This window comes from Calypte anna, chromosome 15 (genome assembly GCF_003957555.1).
Source record: "Calypte anna isolate BGI_N300 chromosome 15, bCalAnn1_v1.p, whole genome shotgun sequence".
NCBI lineage: Eukaryota > Metazoa > Chordata > Aves > Apodiformes > Trochilidae > Calypte > Calypte anna.
The window spans coordinates 10,988,176-11,002,308 of record NC_044261.1 but is presented as its reverse complement, the minus strand read 5'-3'; the positions used below and the strand labels follow the sequence as shown (position 1 = coordinate 11,002,308).

Here is a 14,133-nt window from a genome sequence, read left to right as displayed (position 1 = left end):
CAAATAAGTCCACAGCACACAGAGATCTGCCTTGGTGGGTGTTTGCCATTAAACCTGTTCCAAAGGCTGGCATTGAGTACACCAGAGGGTTTGGATCTCCCTGCAGCACTGGAAGCAGAGACTGAGCAGTGCAAGGAGTCCCAGGGAGCCCAGCCCAGCTCCTCTCCACACCTGCCAGTCCTGCAGCCCATCCAGCACAGTGCAATCCCAAGAGATTTCATGTGAAGCTACTCAGGTGGCAGGGCTGGAGCAGGCAGGATCTGTTCTGGGGGACCCTCATGACAATAAATCCTGCCTGATGCACTAGGGTGGAAGGCAAGCCCAGCTCTCACACCCCTGCCAGTGTGCCACCAACCCCAGCAGGCCATGACACACATTTGACCCTTTCCCCTATGGCAGGTCCCAGCAGCAACATACTGTCTGTCACTGCTCCCAGGGGAGAACAAATTCCCTGTTCATCCCATAGGAGAGTTCCCAGTGGCTTCTCCACACCCATCCCCATGCAGACTGCAGCCAGGAATACCTTTCTTCCAGCACAAGTGGTGTGGAATACCCCTCTCCTTCATCTGCTTAGCCAGCTCCTCTGAAGCAAGGAAGCAATGTTTGAGAGGGAGCAAGTCCTAAGGATGCACCTGCAGCAGTGGGTACATGCCCCAGGTTTTTCCAAGCTCCCCAAGAAATCATCAACCAAACTGCTTTGAAGAAGACTTTGTCCCCCCAGCCCAGCTGGCTGCCCAGAAGCTGAGGATTAATTGTGAGCCCTGCAAAACACTAGGAAAGTCAAAAATAAATACAGAGGAAAGAAGAGCATTTCCCACTGGAAAGCCATGGCCAAGTTAGTCTCTTCTGGGCTGGTTCCCAGGAGGCAGCTCAGATTCATTTATTCTGCCACTGATGTAAATGCCTCTCTTTGGCTGCACTGCTCCCTCAGCCCTTCCTTCCAACCTGGGAGAAAAAGAGCCCATTATTCAGAGGAGAGGCCAGCAGCACCCCCAGCCCCACGCAGAGATTCCTGGGGTGGGGACCTCCCTCCCCTACACACAGGAGAGGATGCAGCCTGGGGAGAATGGGAAGAGTCCTCACTAACGTGGGAGGATTTAGATTTAATAATTTAAATGTAAATAATCACTGCCTGATTTTGAGACCCCACACTGCCCTCTGAGCACAGCCAGCACCCCAGCAGCAAAAAATATCTCATGACAGAACCAGCTCTTGCTAAAAAGACTGGGAGAGATGGCTCATCTGATGGCACAGCAGCCCCAAAGATGTTTCCTTTTCCAGACTTAGGTTCATGTCACAGGCCCTTGGCCAGGCTCTCTCTCCAAGCCCCAGACTAAGTCTCATGTCACTGCACAATGATGGAAATTGAGGTTTAAAGATGACAAGTCAAAGCCTGCAGGAGCTGACACCACCATAATGCCCAGGCAGGCTTGGCTGGCAGCATCCTTTTGCTCTCTGCTAATGCTTAGCCCAGAGGGCCTGAAATTCATTTTATGGATTGAAATTGAACTATTCAAGTGAGGGATTCAGCAGCTGTCAGTCTCCACAGAAGAGTGCAGATGGGGGATGGGGTAACAGGGGTTGAGGTGTAGCAATGCAGCCCACCAGCCCAGCCTGTCCCCAGGGGCTTCTCAAAGCACCCTGCACACCCACCTGGCTGGGCACGTGGACAGGGATGTCCCACACTGTGGACAGGGATCGAAAGGCCATGCTGATCCTGAACTTCTGGTGGTCTCTAGGAGGAGCTGAGCTACTCTGCAAACCTTCACCTGCTCCATGAACAATGCAGTGTAAAATCTGCAGTGGAGGAACAGAGCCAGAGCAAAAAAAGGCAAGGCAAATAGGTGATATCAGGAGTCAGGCAATGCCCTCCTGCCTGCCTACAGCTCCCAGCTCCTGCAGTGGGTGACCAGGACAGGACAGGGACAGCAAGGCAATGCACCAGGTGACACCTGGGCAGAGGCCAAACTCATCCCTGGTGCTCACCCAAGGACATCCCTGCCCTGAGTTCAGATGATGTCAGATCTCAGCTTGCCCCTGGTGCTTATTCCCATCTTTGTAGCAAGACAAACCTCTCTTAGGGCACGGTGCTCCAAGGTCCAACAGGTGTTCCAGCAGAGGTGCACAAAAAGTGCCCTGAGTCTGTTGCCTCAGGATTGATTAGCCTGGCTCAGTGCTACTGCTCTGGAAGCAACTAACCTCTTTGCTGGCTTGCTCAGGAGTGAGCTGAGCCTGTGTTTGGAAGCTCACCTTTTATTGGCCCCCTAATCCTGCTCATGCACAGTTGGGGCCCGCCCTAATCAGGCACAGGTGGGCTTAACACAAGCTCATGCCCACTACCTGGTAATTAGTGGCACCTGGTTGCCTCATTTCACTACACCTCTTGTCTCGAGGCTGGAAGCAGCAAATGTCCCACCCCGCGGGTGATGGTGGATGAAGTGTAGGTCCAATAGGCCATCTCCATGTCCAGCTTCCCCGTAGCAGGGCAGCCTCCCACCATCCATCATAGCCTCTGTAGTTAATGCCATCTCTCAGGACTGTGAGCTGCTGTAATTATCATTATTAATTTCCCCCTCCCTTCAGGAGGTATTAGCTGCAAATTGAGAAAAGAGGGAGGCAGAGAAGTTCCTAGGCTTGATAAATCAGCTCCTGACAAAGAACCTGCACCTGCTCTTTGGTGTGTGCAGGAGGCAGCCCCAGAGCAAACCCAGTTCCCTCGCACCAGTGCCTGCCTCCCCTGGCTCCTGGCCACTCCACCATGTCCTCCAGCCTGGCTCCCTGAACCAGACCCTTGTTAGCAAAAGCCCAGGGACTTGGCTGCTCTCAATGAACAACCCTTCTGCCCAAACTGAACCAAAAGTTGACTGCAGAGCCATCCAGGGATAGAAACAAATGCCCTAAACCCAGCTGGCATAATGTACTTGGGAGACACTAAGGGGCTTGTGTTTGTGGTTGCATATCTCCAGGCAGCACTGTCGCTTTAAGGAACAGTCTGAATTCAAACCAAGTCTGCTAAGAGGAGGCAAACTTCAGCTGGTTTCATCTTGACCTGTGTTAAAGACAGTCTAGATGAAGGTGAGTGGGGAAAGAATTAAAAATAACACAGATATGAATGTCTGCTTGGATCTGAAGCTTTCACGGTGGCCAAGGTCCCCAGAGAAGTCCCAGCCCTCCTGTTAGCAGAATGCCAGAGGAAGCTGTCCCACCTGAGCATGTGGAAGAAAAGCTCTTTCATCCCTAAAACTCTGCAGACCATCCCCCTGCATCCAGGGCAGTCACTTCCAAAGCATCTCACACTACACCTTGCAGAACTGGATCTACCAACACCCAGGGCTGTAGCTCCTCCCAAGCACAGGGCAGACATCAGGATATGCCCTTCTGGAAACCCAGACTTGGCTCCTGGTGCTCCTGACAACAGAAATAGATTTGAACAAAGGGGAGTGGAACAGTACTCCTGGTTTGAAGCCTGCTGATTCTTGCAAGAAGGCTGTTGATGGGTGCAGGAGGACAGAGAGGCTGCTGCAAAAACCAGAGGAGCTTTCACACCACCCCGGACAAACTTCAGAGCTGTGCAGACTAGGACATGGATGCTCTTGTGCACCATGAAGAGAGGTGGTGAGCAGTAAGTCCAAGCCCACATCACATCACCCATCCGAGCAAAGGACCTGCTGACAAATGTGGTGGATGCTGTGGATGCTGTGGATGCTGTGAGCGATGAGAGCGTTGGCTGCGCACAGACTCATGGTGCCTCTTCTCTGAAGGGAAAGGGACAGACAGCCCTCTAGTGTAAAAGCAATGCTAACCGTGTCTGCACGGGCATGGAAAGCATTAACCACAGCCAGACCTGCACTTGGGATGGGACCTGCCCCAGGGAGAGCGGTTTGCTCCCCAGATGCTCACACAGCAGCTTCCCACCACCCCTCCAAATGTGCTGATGCTATGGAGGTGTGAAAGCACTAAAGGGCATGGTGGCTTTCAGGTGATTGTTTTTTCTTTGCAGAGACAAAGACAATGTTAACAAAGTCAGGATTTGCTCTTAGGATTCCAAAAGCTGCCTTTTGTCAGAGAAGGATGTGGAGCCTCTACTATCAAAAGGCTTCTGAAATCCCAACTTGCCCAATTCCAAAGTCCCCCATGTTCCTTGGAATCAGAGAGAGATGAATTTAAGATCTCCAAAGACTTTTCCTTTCTTCTCCTTTCTGCTTTAAGAGTCAGCCTGAGACCACATCTCCTCCCCTCACACATTGCTGAGCTGTTCACTCAGTGCGTTGTGCGTGGCTCTGATCATCACTCACAGCCTTAAGAAAGACGCACAATTAAAATCAATATTTAAAGTCATCAAACAAGCACACACAAATTTTAACAGCCACACAATTCACTCTGACACAACGACGCAGGGTGCAGAGTCGAGAGCTGCACTGGAGTGCCAAGAGCATAGTTCTGCCTGCAGTATTCAAAATTTAATGAAAACACACCAGTTTTAAACACTTTCCCAAATCCAGCTCACAAAATCTGTCACTTTGATGCCAATGGTCCCAGTCTTAGACTAATCAGTCACTTTTATTTTCTCTTTAGTAGCTAGAGATGCAAATGAACTCCCAGCAAACTGCACAGCTTCAGGAGAAGAACTAAGCAGCCAGATGGTTCTTGCAAAAGATTTGGGAGATGGTCTGACACATCAGCAAGCAGTTCTCAACTGTCTTTTTAGAGCATCACTTCTATCCAGAAGTGCCCCTTCTTCCTAGACCATCATGTAAACTATAATTATCACTAATAACTGATCAATTAGTACAAGCCCATGCAAGGCACTATAATTATGCCTTGCACTCGGGGAAGAAAAAAGAAGCATCAGATTGGAATGCAAACATCCCTTTATTTCCAGTGAACTGGGGAGATAAAAGGAAGCACAACTGTTAAGAAGGCAACATGATTCAAAGAGCCACCCGAGGGAACTCCCACAAGATGGAGCAAAGCTGTGATGGGCTGGAAACTCCCACCTGGCAGTAAAACTCACTCTGCTGGTGGGATGCATTTGCTTCCTCCCTGCCTTTCTTCATCTCTTTGTGGAACTGCCAGCTGGGAATGGGGATGAAAACCTAGCTGACAACAGCCTCAGAACTTCATGGACACCTCATTGGAAAAAGTATAGAAATGCAGGACACTTTTTCCAAAGTCACTTTTGTGTCTAAGTCCATTGAAAAGGTATTGATGGTGGAAAGAAAGTGGTGACACAGGTAAGGGGGTAGCTTGTCCATAGCAGTATAGTCTGGAACTTGGGCAGTATGGGGAACCAACCACTCCCCAAGGTCTTTTGGAGAAGTCAAGTGGAGTATTGGAACCCTGGGCTTTCTCAGTTGTTTTTGACCCATTGTTAATTAACACTCTGGAACATAATGGAAACAAATTCATTTGCAGGTAGGTGGCCATTTACCTAAACGTCCAGAATTTTAGAATGAGTGAAAGGGAAACTGCACGAAGAAGTATTCACTTGGTACAACACATGTATTAAGTTCTGCACCTGCAGCAGAATAACCCCAAGCATCAATACCAGGCTGCAGAGCTATGGTGGACACCAAGACCCAGGCCTGGGAGCTATGGTGGACACCAAGGTGAATATCAGCAAATTGTTGCTATTACTACATCATCCTGGGCTGTGTTAGCACACAAGCTGAACAGCAGAGGTGAAAGTTATTGTCCCTTTCTACTCAGGACAGGGGAAGCTGTACCTCAGATGCTGTGTCCACGCAGGGTTCTTGGAGTCCAAAATTAATGTGAGGAAAACAGAGTTCCAGTGGAGGATGAACTAGCTGGTCAGAAGCCTACAGCAAATGTCCTACAGGGTCAGGTAGAGACTGCTTGGATCTGCCAAAGAGGAGGTGAAGACTCAATCAAATGGTGCCTAGAGGTACTCAAAGGCAGTTACGAGGATGACAGAGTCAAACACATCTTTGTGAGGCCAGATGGCAATGCAAGGGGGCATGGTCAAGAACTACAGTGTAGGAGGTTCACTCTGGACATTAGGAAAAATTTCTTAATCTGCTCCAGCAAATGGGAAAGATCGGCAAGAGTCCATAATGGGAGGTTTCTCTCAGCTAGAGAAAGCCACAGCAGACTGACATTAACAATAGCCCTGCTTAGGGCTGGAGTCTGGACTCTCCAAAGGGCATTGCCCACCAGCACTTCCAGGATTCTGGGATTTGGCCAGGTAAAACCATGTTCTCAGAGAGGTCTCTGCTACTGCAAAGTGTCCAGGAAAGGCTTCCAGCACAAGGTGTGCTTGCACTTGACCCTTCTACAGTTGGACTTTGTTTCATGGATCCAAAACAAAAATAAATATTAATGTTATCTCGGACCGTAACAAGGTTGATTAGATACCTCCAGGTGTCTCTTCTAGACTATTCTAGGATTTTATGAAAAAAAAAATCTGCTGTAAACCCTGCCCTGCCTGACCCATGTGGAGAGGACCCCAGGCAAGCAACATTGTTGGAGTCCTCTGTTACTTGCCAGTTGTCAGGCTGACACCTCAAACTATGGAGCTACCAAGAAACTACTCAGCAATCTCAGCACGGGCCTATATTCTTGCTTACAACTTCCTCAGTACTTTGCACACACTTGTGTAATGCTTCTGCTCCTCTTCTCAGTCAGGAATGGTACAAAAAAACCTTAGGTACCCTTCAAATCTCCTTATTCCAGGAGTAGAGGGACAGTCTCAGATGTAAAGTCTGCTGGGACTTGTGGTCAGCTCCAAGCTACACTGCAAAGGTTGTGAGGAAGGCAAACCAAACCAGAGAAACAAACTTGCTGTTGATTCAGCAACACCCTTAAGGAGAATATCATCCATCTTCTTGTTTAACACTGTGTCACTGCTAAAGAAGTGATGGGCAATTGCCCAGACCTGCACTTCTTAGCTCTGGACTGACCTTTAAGCATATTCTGGGTCCCTCAGGAGATAACTCGACATCACTTTACTAACATTACAGCTGGAAAAACTGAAACTAAATCACAGAAAGTCTCTGTGACCTGGCCAAGGATACTAAGAAGTCAGAAACAGGCACTGAATTCTAGGAGGTGTCCAAAACTAGAGTAAATACGGGCAGAGCCTGTGCAACATCCAGGTGTGTTCTGCCCTATATCAGGTGGGGCCTTTCCATGCCTGCTGCCCACACGCCATGGGACCTATCTGTGCCACTCTGACACCCTCTGCTCTGAGCCTACATCCTGAACACCTCCAGAAAGGATAACCAACTCCCACTGCTGCATGTCCCAATAACCACAGTAAGACACCAGCACAGCCTGAGGTGAGTTTGCACATTTTAGCAAAATCTGTATGAATTGCTTTGGCATCTCTGTGCAAACAGGGGAGGATTCACCTTTTGCTTCTTTCTGCTGATTATGACTTTTCAGTACAATTATCTCTCTTTCCCCTCAGCCTCTGGAGATCTCCAGGAGCTGCAACCACAAGCATGAAAGGGAAGAAGAGGCTGGGCTTTGCTGCTCACAAGCTTTCTTTCTCCCTCCCACACCTCTGTGCGTGTCTCTGATGGAGAAGCCCTGGAAACCAGTCCCTCACAAACCCCAGAGAAATCCACCGGGCTCTAGGACACAGCATGAAGCTTTCTATATGGAGAGGAAGGAGGAACCTGAGTGCAATCTGCAGCCCTTGCAGGCACCATACTGTGATGCTGCCTCAAGGCAGTGGCCCAGGATACTCCTACTCCGCTGTGTGAGTGACTCCTGCATTAAAAAAAACCCAAACCAACAACGAAAAAAAAAGAAAAAAACACAAAAAACCCAAAACAAAACAAGCAAACAAAGAAAAACTAGTAAAAAAACAACCACCAAAAAACCGAAGTAAAAACCAAACACTTCTTTAGGAACATCAAAAGGGGAGCTTGGCACTCAGAGATCTGTCTTAATGAAGGTGACAGCAGCAGAAAGCATTGCAAATCCAAAGGGAAAAAATGCACACCTCATTAGCCCAACTCCTTTCTTCTCTCTTCGGTGCCGCCTCCAGCAGGATGAGCTGAAGAAAAACTGCACTGGGATTGCAGCTCCAGCCTCTCCACCAGGATGCACCCAGCAGCACGCCAGGACTGAGCTGCAACTGGCAGAGCAGCCTTGTGCAGCCTCAGAACAAGAGATTGGAGCTCAGCTCTTTGCAGTTTTCCTTGTCCTGCCTTACACTGAGGCTTTGGCTCAACTGACTCCCCCTCTTCCTCCTCCTCTCCCTCAGGAGCATGGGAAGGGAAGGAAGACTCTGTGCTTCCCAGGGTGTGCAGCAGTGTGCCTGAGAGCTGGGCACTGGACAATCCTTCTCTGTCCCCATCTCATGGTCACTCTTGCTGCTTCTGAGCTGAAAAAGATGAAAAATTCACAGAGGTGCTGCTGGATCTTCACATTCTGCTGATTCCTTCGGAAAGCTTAATGGCCAAAGTCATTGCTGGTGCCTGCAGAGGATGCCACAGGCACCAGGTCTTCACTGCTGGCATAGATTGGCACTTGTATCAAGACATCTGTGGGCATGTGAGTCGTGGACCTCCGCAGCCCCTGCCAGCTTCCAGCTCTAGAGTGAGCCACCAGACAGCTGTTGCCCTGTCCTCTCCTTCCAAGTCCCCTGAGCAGGGCAGGTAGGAGAGGAAAGCAGAGGGAGGCATCTCAGTTGTGCAGCAAACTGCTCCCCTTCCTCTCCTTCCTTCTTCCCACCACTGACTCCACACTTATGAGCAGCACAGGCTCCCAGGAGGTTTTCACCTGGAGCATCTTAACCCAGGATGGAGGTAATTGATGAAGCCCTAACTGGCTGGTTAGGACAGGACTGCCAGGCTACACATGCTGGTGGTGAGCAGCACAAGCACATGCTGCCCACAAACCCCAGAAGCAGAGAGAGGTGGTTTTCTCCCCATCTTCTAATTAACTTATTTTCTGGACCAGCTTTCTCTAGCACTCTTAGTGGGGAAAACATCACAGAACCAGCAGGGACACAACGCCAGCCACACTGACACAATGCCTGGGCACCGAGCCATGCAACAACACCTCCACCTTTTTTTTTGCCTTCATACTACTCTGTACAAAACCCTCCCCAAACACACCCACTGATGGTCCCAGAGAACAGAGGCTGAGGTCTGTGCTGCCTGGAGTGGGACCAAGCCCAGGAATTGCTGTGGCCCCTTGATACAAATGAACAGAAAGGAATATAAAATACTACATGGATAAATGGTGTCTTCTCTCAAGAAAAAGAAAGAGCTGCTCTCACATCAGTGAAGAAGCAGTCTTGGAACTTGGAGGTTTGTGGGGTTTTTTGTTTGGTTGGTTTTGTTTTGTTTTGTTTTTAAATACATTTTACAAAAGAAGAAGCACGGAAAGACCTCTTTCAATATAAATAAATTGTGTTAATAAGACAGGAAGTGCTGAGAACACCAGGCAAATAAATGCTCTGCCTGTCGAGCTGCCCCTGGTGGCTATTTCTGGCTTTCAAGACACTTGAAGTGTCCTGGCAGCCCACGGTGGGAAATGTAGTCCAGATAGAGCAGGATGGTCACTCATCTAAATGTAATCTCCTAAGGTTCATAAACAGTCAGACCCACCAGCAACCCAGGCTATCCAGCCTCTCACAGGAGCAATTCAGAGACTAAAGAAAAATAAAATAATAATCAAACCTCTCCAAGCCTTGTTCTATAAATAAAGCCATCATAACACAGTTTTTATATTTCATTATCTTGTGTTTTGTTTCACATTATGCCGATAGCATCTGGGAACGAAACAGTGTAGAGAAAGTGCTGGGCTGCTGCAGGATGGGGAATGGTGTGGGAAAGGCTGTCCCGGGCTCCTACACCACACCCAGCACTGGGATGCTGCTCCCCACCTTTGAAGGCTTCCCTACAACATCACCCTAGGCAATGAGCACCACTGCTTTGGCACCAGGAGGCTGTGAACAAGCACCCAGACACTGGGTTCAAATCAAGAGGTAACCCATGTGCTGGGTTACAGTGCAGCACACAGTGACTGGATGCTGGAGCATCCATATCCCCCATGAGTCCACGAGAGAAACTGTCACTGCAACCTGCTCCCAAGGTACTCCCCACAGAGGAATGAATTTCAAAATTAAACCCAAGACAAACTCTCTAAAGGAGGGCAGTGTGCTGTTTGGATGAGAGATTGGATACGCCCTTTGATCATCACAAATAAATCAGCCAGAGTGCCCTCCAAATGAGAAAAAAAACCCCAAAAACCAGCCTTCCCCCCCCCACACCTCTCCCAATATATATATATATTTGTGTCACTGACAGAAATGGGAAGCAAGCTGGAGATGGCACACAGGGGAAGAGAATCCGTGCAGCAAGAAGCCCTGCATGCCAAACACTCCCTTGCCCAGCAGCGGGGACTGGACTCCAGTACCAGAGCTGGAGCTGATACAATGGATTGATCACTCGAGTTAAAAATCGCAGCCCGTGGGCTGGGTTTTCAGCAAACACACCTGGGTGGCACATGCTTCTCCAAGTGGTCTGAACCTGCAGCGGGAGAGCCTGCGTTCCTCCTAACGTAGGTTTTTCATTTCGGGAGGGTCTGCGAATGGTTCAACCACACTGCCCGTGCAGCGGGGCAGCTCCCACCGCATCTGCAGCCCCTGCTGCCAACATCGCCCGAGCCCCAGCCCTCCGCGCCGGGAGCCGGGAAGCAAAAAAAGAAACCAAAAAACAAAAAACCAAAAAAACCATCGCCGAGGCTGCCAAAGGAAAAAAAAAAAAAAAAAAAAAAAAAAAAAAAAAAAAAAAGGCTATTTCTAGCCCAAGGGGGTTCTGCCAAGCCGGTTGTATGCCTCTCCCCGGGTGGGGCGAGAAGACAGGGGGATGTCCCCCCAAAACCCCTCACCCCCATCTCTTCCCAGCTTCAGGCTAAAGACAAACATGGGGGACCCTGCGGGGGGGAAGCATCCGCCGCATCCCAGTTCTTGCCGTTCCTCCGGACCCTCAGCAAACTTCCCCTCCCCAAGTCACCCGCTGGCGGCCGGGCTCAGGGAGAGGAGCCGGGGCTCCCCGGCTGGAGGGGCTGGAAGCGGGGGGAACTCCGGGATGCCCCAGCCCCTTTCGCTTCCCTCGGGTGCTGCCGTTCCGGTACTCTCCTGCGGGCCAGCGGATGCGAGCCCCCGCGGGATGCGGGTTATACCCCCCGGAGGTACTTTGTCCGACCCAACTTAGAGGGGTGCCCGGGCTCTCCGAGGCTGAGCTGAGGCCCCTGGCGGGGTTGGAGGGGGCTCAGCCCGCTGCTCTCCTTTCGTCCCGCTGCCCAGTGTTCGCTCCCCCTCGGCCTCGCCTCTCCCCGGTTCCTGCAGCCGCGCTGCTCCCGCTCCTCCCGCGTCTCCCCCCCGCCTCTCCGGATCCCGCTGGCCCGGCCCGACCCATCCCCCGGGGTCCGGCCGGTCTCCCCCGTGACCGGACTCGGCCGCTCCCGCTTGTTCAGTGGAAAAAAATAAAAATAAAATAATAAAAAAAAAACAAAAAAGGAAAAAAAATAAAGAAAGAAAAAAAAAAGTTGCAGCGAGAGAAGTTCCCGGTGCGGTTCCCGGTGCGGTGCGAAGCTGGGCCCGTGGCCGCTTCACCCTGCCCTGCCGCTCCCTGGGGAACTCCGGCAAGGGAGAAATGACGGGGTGGGGGGGAAGGCGAAAACACACAACACAGGGACGCACCTACCTTCAGCTATCGCCCTCTTCATCTTAGGGGTCGGGGAAGGCACGTCTGGAGGCTCAAAGTGGAGAGGCAGCGGTACAATCCTTGCGGGAGCGAGGCAGATCCTGGAGGAAAACTTCAGGCCGAGCGGGGAGCGGCGGGGCGCGGGGGGGGGGCTCTGCCTGAGCAGCGCATCGGGGGAATGAGCAGCCCCCGAGCCGGAGTCAGCATCCAGGCGAGGCTCCCCCTCCCTGCCTGCCTGCCTGCCTGCTGCCTGCCTCCTCCCTCCGTCCTTCCGTCCTCCCTCCCGCCCGCCGCACACTCGGGGCCGGGGCTGCGGCGGATCCCGCGGCGGCAGAAGCGGCGGCGGCGACGGGGAGCGCGGAGCCCGTTGCGCTGTATCCCGGGGAGCGAGTAAGCCAGCCGGGGCGAGGAGGATGGAGAGGCGATGAATGTTTTATGGGATCATGTGGTTTGACGTGAGAGGAATCAGCCTAGATCGGATTTACTGGCTGGAGGAGTGAGAGGGAGGACGGGGGAGACGGACACGAGATGGAGGGATGGATGGAGGGATGGATGAAGGGATGGAGGGAGGGAGGGGCCGCTCCAGGGGCAGACCGAGAGCGCAGGGGCCGCTCCGACGGCGGCGGATCGGCGGTGGAGCCCCCGCGGTGAACGGCCAGGGCCCGGGCAGGGCTGAGAGGGGCCGGGCAGCTGCGGGAGGCTCATTACTGGAGGAGAGATGCCACCTAAAGGACGCGGCGGAGAGGGACGCCCGGCCGGCTGCGGGCACAGGGGCCGGCCCGCTCCCCCCCTCCTCCCCGGGGGCTCACGGCTCTGGGGGCTGGGCCTGGGTGGTCCCTCCTGGAGGCCTCGGCGGGTAATTGTTCCAGGGTTGTGGGACATCCCACAGGGCAGAGTAGCTGCGCTGGTTTTTGCTTCTGCTGGTGCAAGGCCACTGCCCTCCCTGGAGCGAGCCTGATAGCGACAGGCCCTTGGGTAGAGTCCGAAAGAGAGAGCACTTCTTGCATGTCTGAGCCCTCTCCTCACCTCCCAGCCCGCCTCTTTTGGGTTCACTCTCCTGTGATTCCAACAAGAGCTTACCTCAGTTTACCTAAGAAGCATGGGTTTTACACTGGCCACAGATGCTCCTCATCCCTCCAGCAGGGTTCCCTCCTCTCCTTCCCTCTTCTCCTGTCCTAGAGTAGACAAGTGCTTACTGGATGGGTGGCTCCCATCTGCAGTTGTCCTGGGATGCGGAGAGTTCTCCCAGGTTTTTTTACTCACTGAACTCAAAAGTAGGATGGTTCCAGAGAAAGCTGAATGTGAGGCCATTGTGGTTCAGAGGTTTTAATATAATATATGATATATGCACACACAGGTATATTTATGGTTTGTCACCCTAATATTGACCACCTCTAGAGCAGCTTGCACTCAGGACTTGTGTCTAAACCAACTCTCTTGAAGGCCTCCCTAGCTTGCACCCTTCTGTGTAGGCATTGTTCCTCAGGACTCAGGAATATGTTTCTTCTGTGTACAACAGCCCATCTTGTCTCTCCCAGAGATTAGTGGGGTACTTTGTGCTGACACAATTGTCTATGGAAGAAAGAAATGTGACCAAAGGAAGGTCTGGGTGGACATTTAACCCACATGGAGGAAGTTTACCAATAAACATCCTCCTCTGTCCAAAGGTACCAGGGAGAGAAGACTTTCAGATGTCTTCTAGGTACCTTTTGCTGCCATTTTATTGGTCATCCGCAACCAAAGTGTGACAGCAGAGCAGGGGAAAGGCTGCTGTCAGGATATATGGGCAGGTGAGTAGCAGCAGCATGCTTGAGCAGGACTGAGATGCAGAGCCTGCAGGAGCAAAGCAGAAGGGCTGCACCTGGCAGAGCTCTGGAATGGGCCCCAAGCTGAGATGAGGTGGTCAGAGCAGGACCTTCCTAACCTGTAAATCTTTCAGGGCCTTCAGTTCAAGGCAGAACAGAGATAAATCTGACTTTTGTTTCAGGACAGGGAAAAGCTTGAGAAATGTAGATGCAGCCACCACCTTTTGATGCCTGTTTTTGACTCTGGGGGTTCAAATCACAAAGAGGGGTGCAATTAAGCCTTTCCTTCCAAATCTTATAATCCATTTGCCCTTGGCCAGGCAGTGCACCTTCTCCTGCATTGGGCTTCCTGGCCCCTGACTGTTCTGGTTCCTCTTTCTACTGCTAGAGTTTTTACTTACAGTTACCCACCTTTGAAATCCCACCTAAAAGTGATCCAGGAGAACTCTATCCACCCAGACACCCTCTAACATGGACCAAATGTAATGTTATAACATAACGCCTTGAACCATTCTCCTCCTTTCCCTTGGAGATGGGAAATGACACCTGGAGAGGGCAGGGTGCTGCTGGGCTCTCTGAGAACTGTCTTTCTGCCCCTCCAGGGTGCAAGGCTGCAGGGATGAGTCCCTAGTTCTCTGGCT

The 14,133-nt window shown here is 51.5% G+C and overlaps 1 protein-coding gene across 1 annotated transcript in view; it reads right to left on the bottom strand.

The window, feature by feature from the left end:
• RTN4R (reticulon 4 receptor) overlaps nucleotides 1-11,809 on the bottom strand; it is a 72,226-nt gene extending 60,417 nt beyond the window's left edge. Inside the window, exon 1 of the mRNA XM_030460581.1 lies at nucleotides 11,688-11,809. Coding sequence (XP_030316441.1) covers nucleotides 11,688-11,709 — 22 coding nt within the window. The 5' untranslated portion in view covers nucleotides 11,710-11,809. The remainder of the gene's footprint in view (nucleotides 1-11,687) is intronic.
• Nucleotides 11,810-14,133: the final 2,324 nt, after the last annotated feature.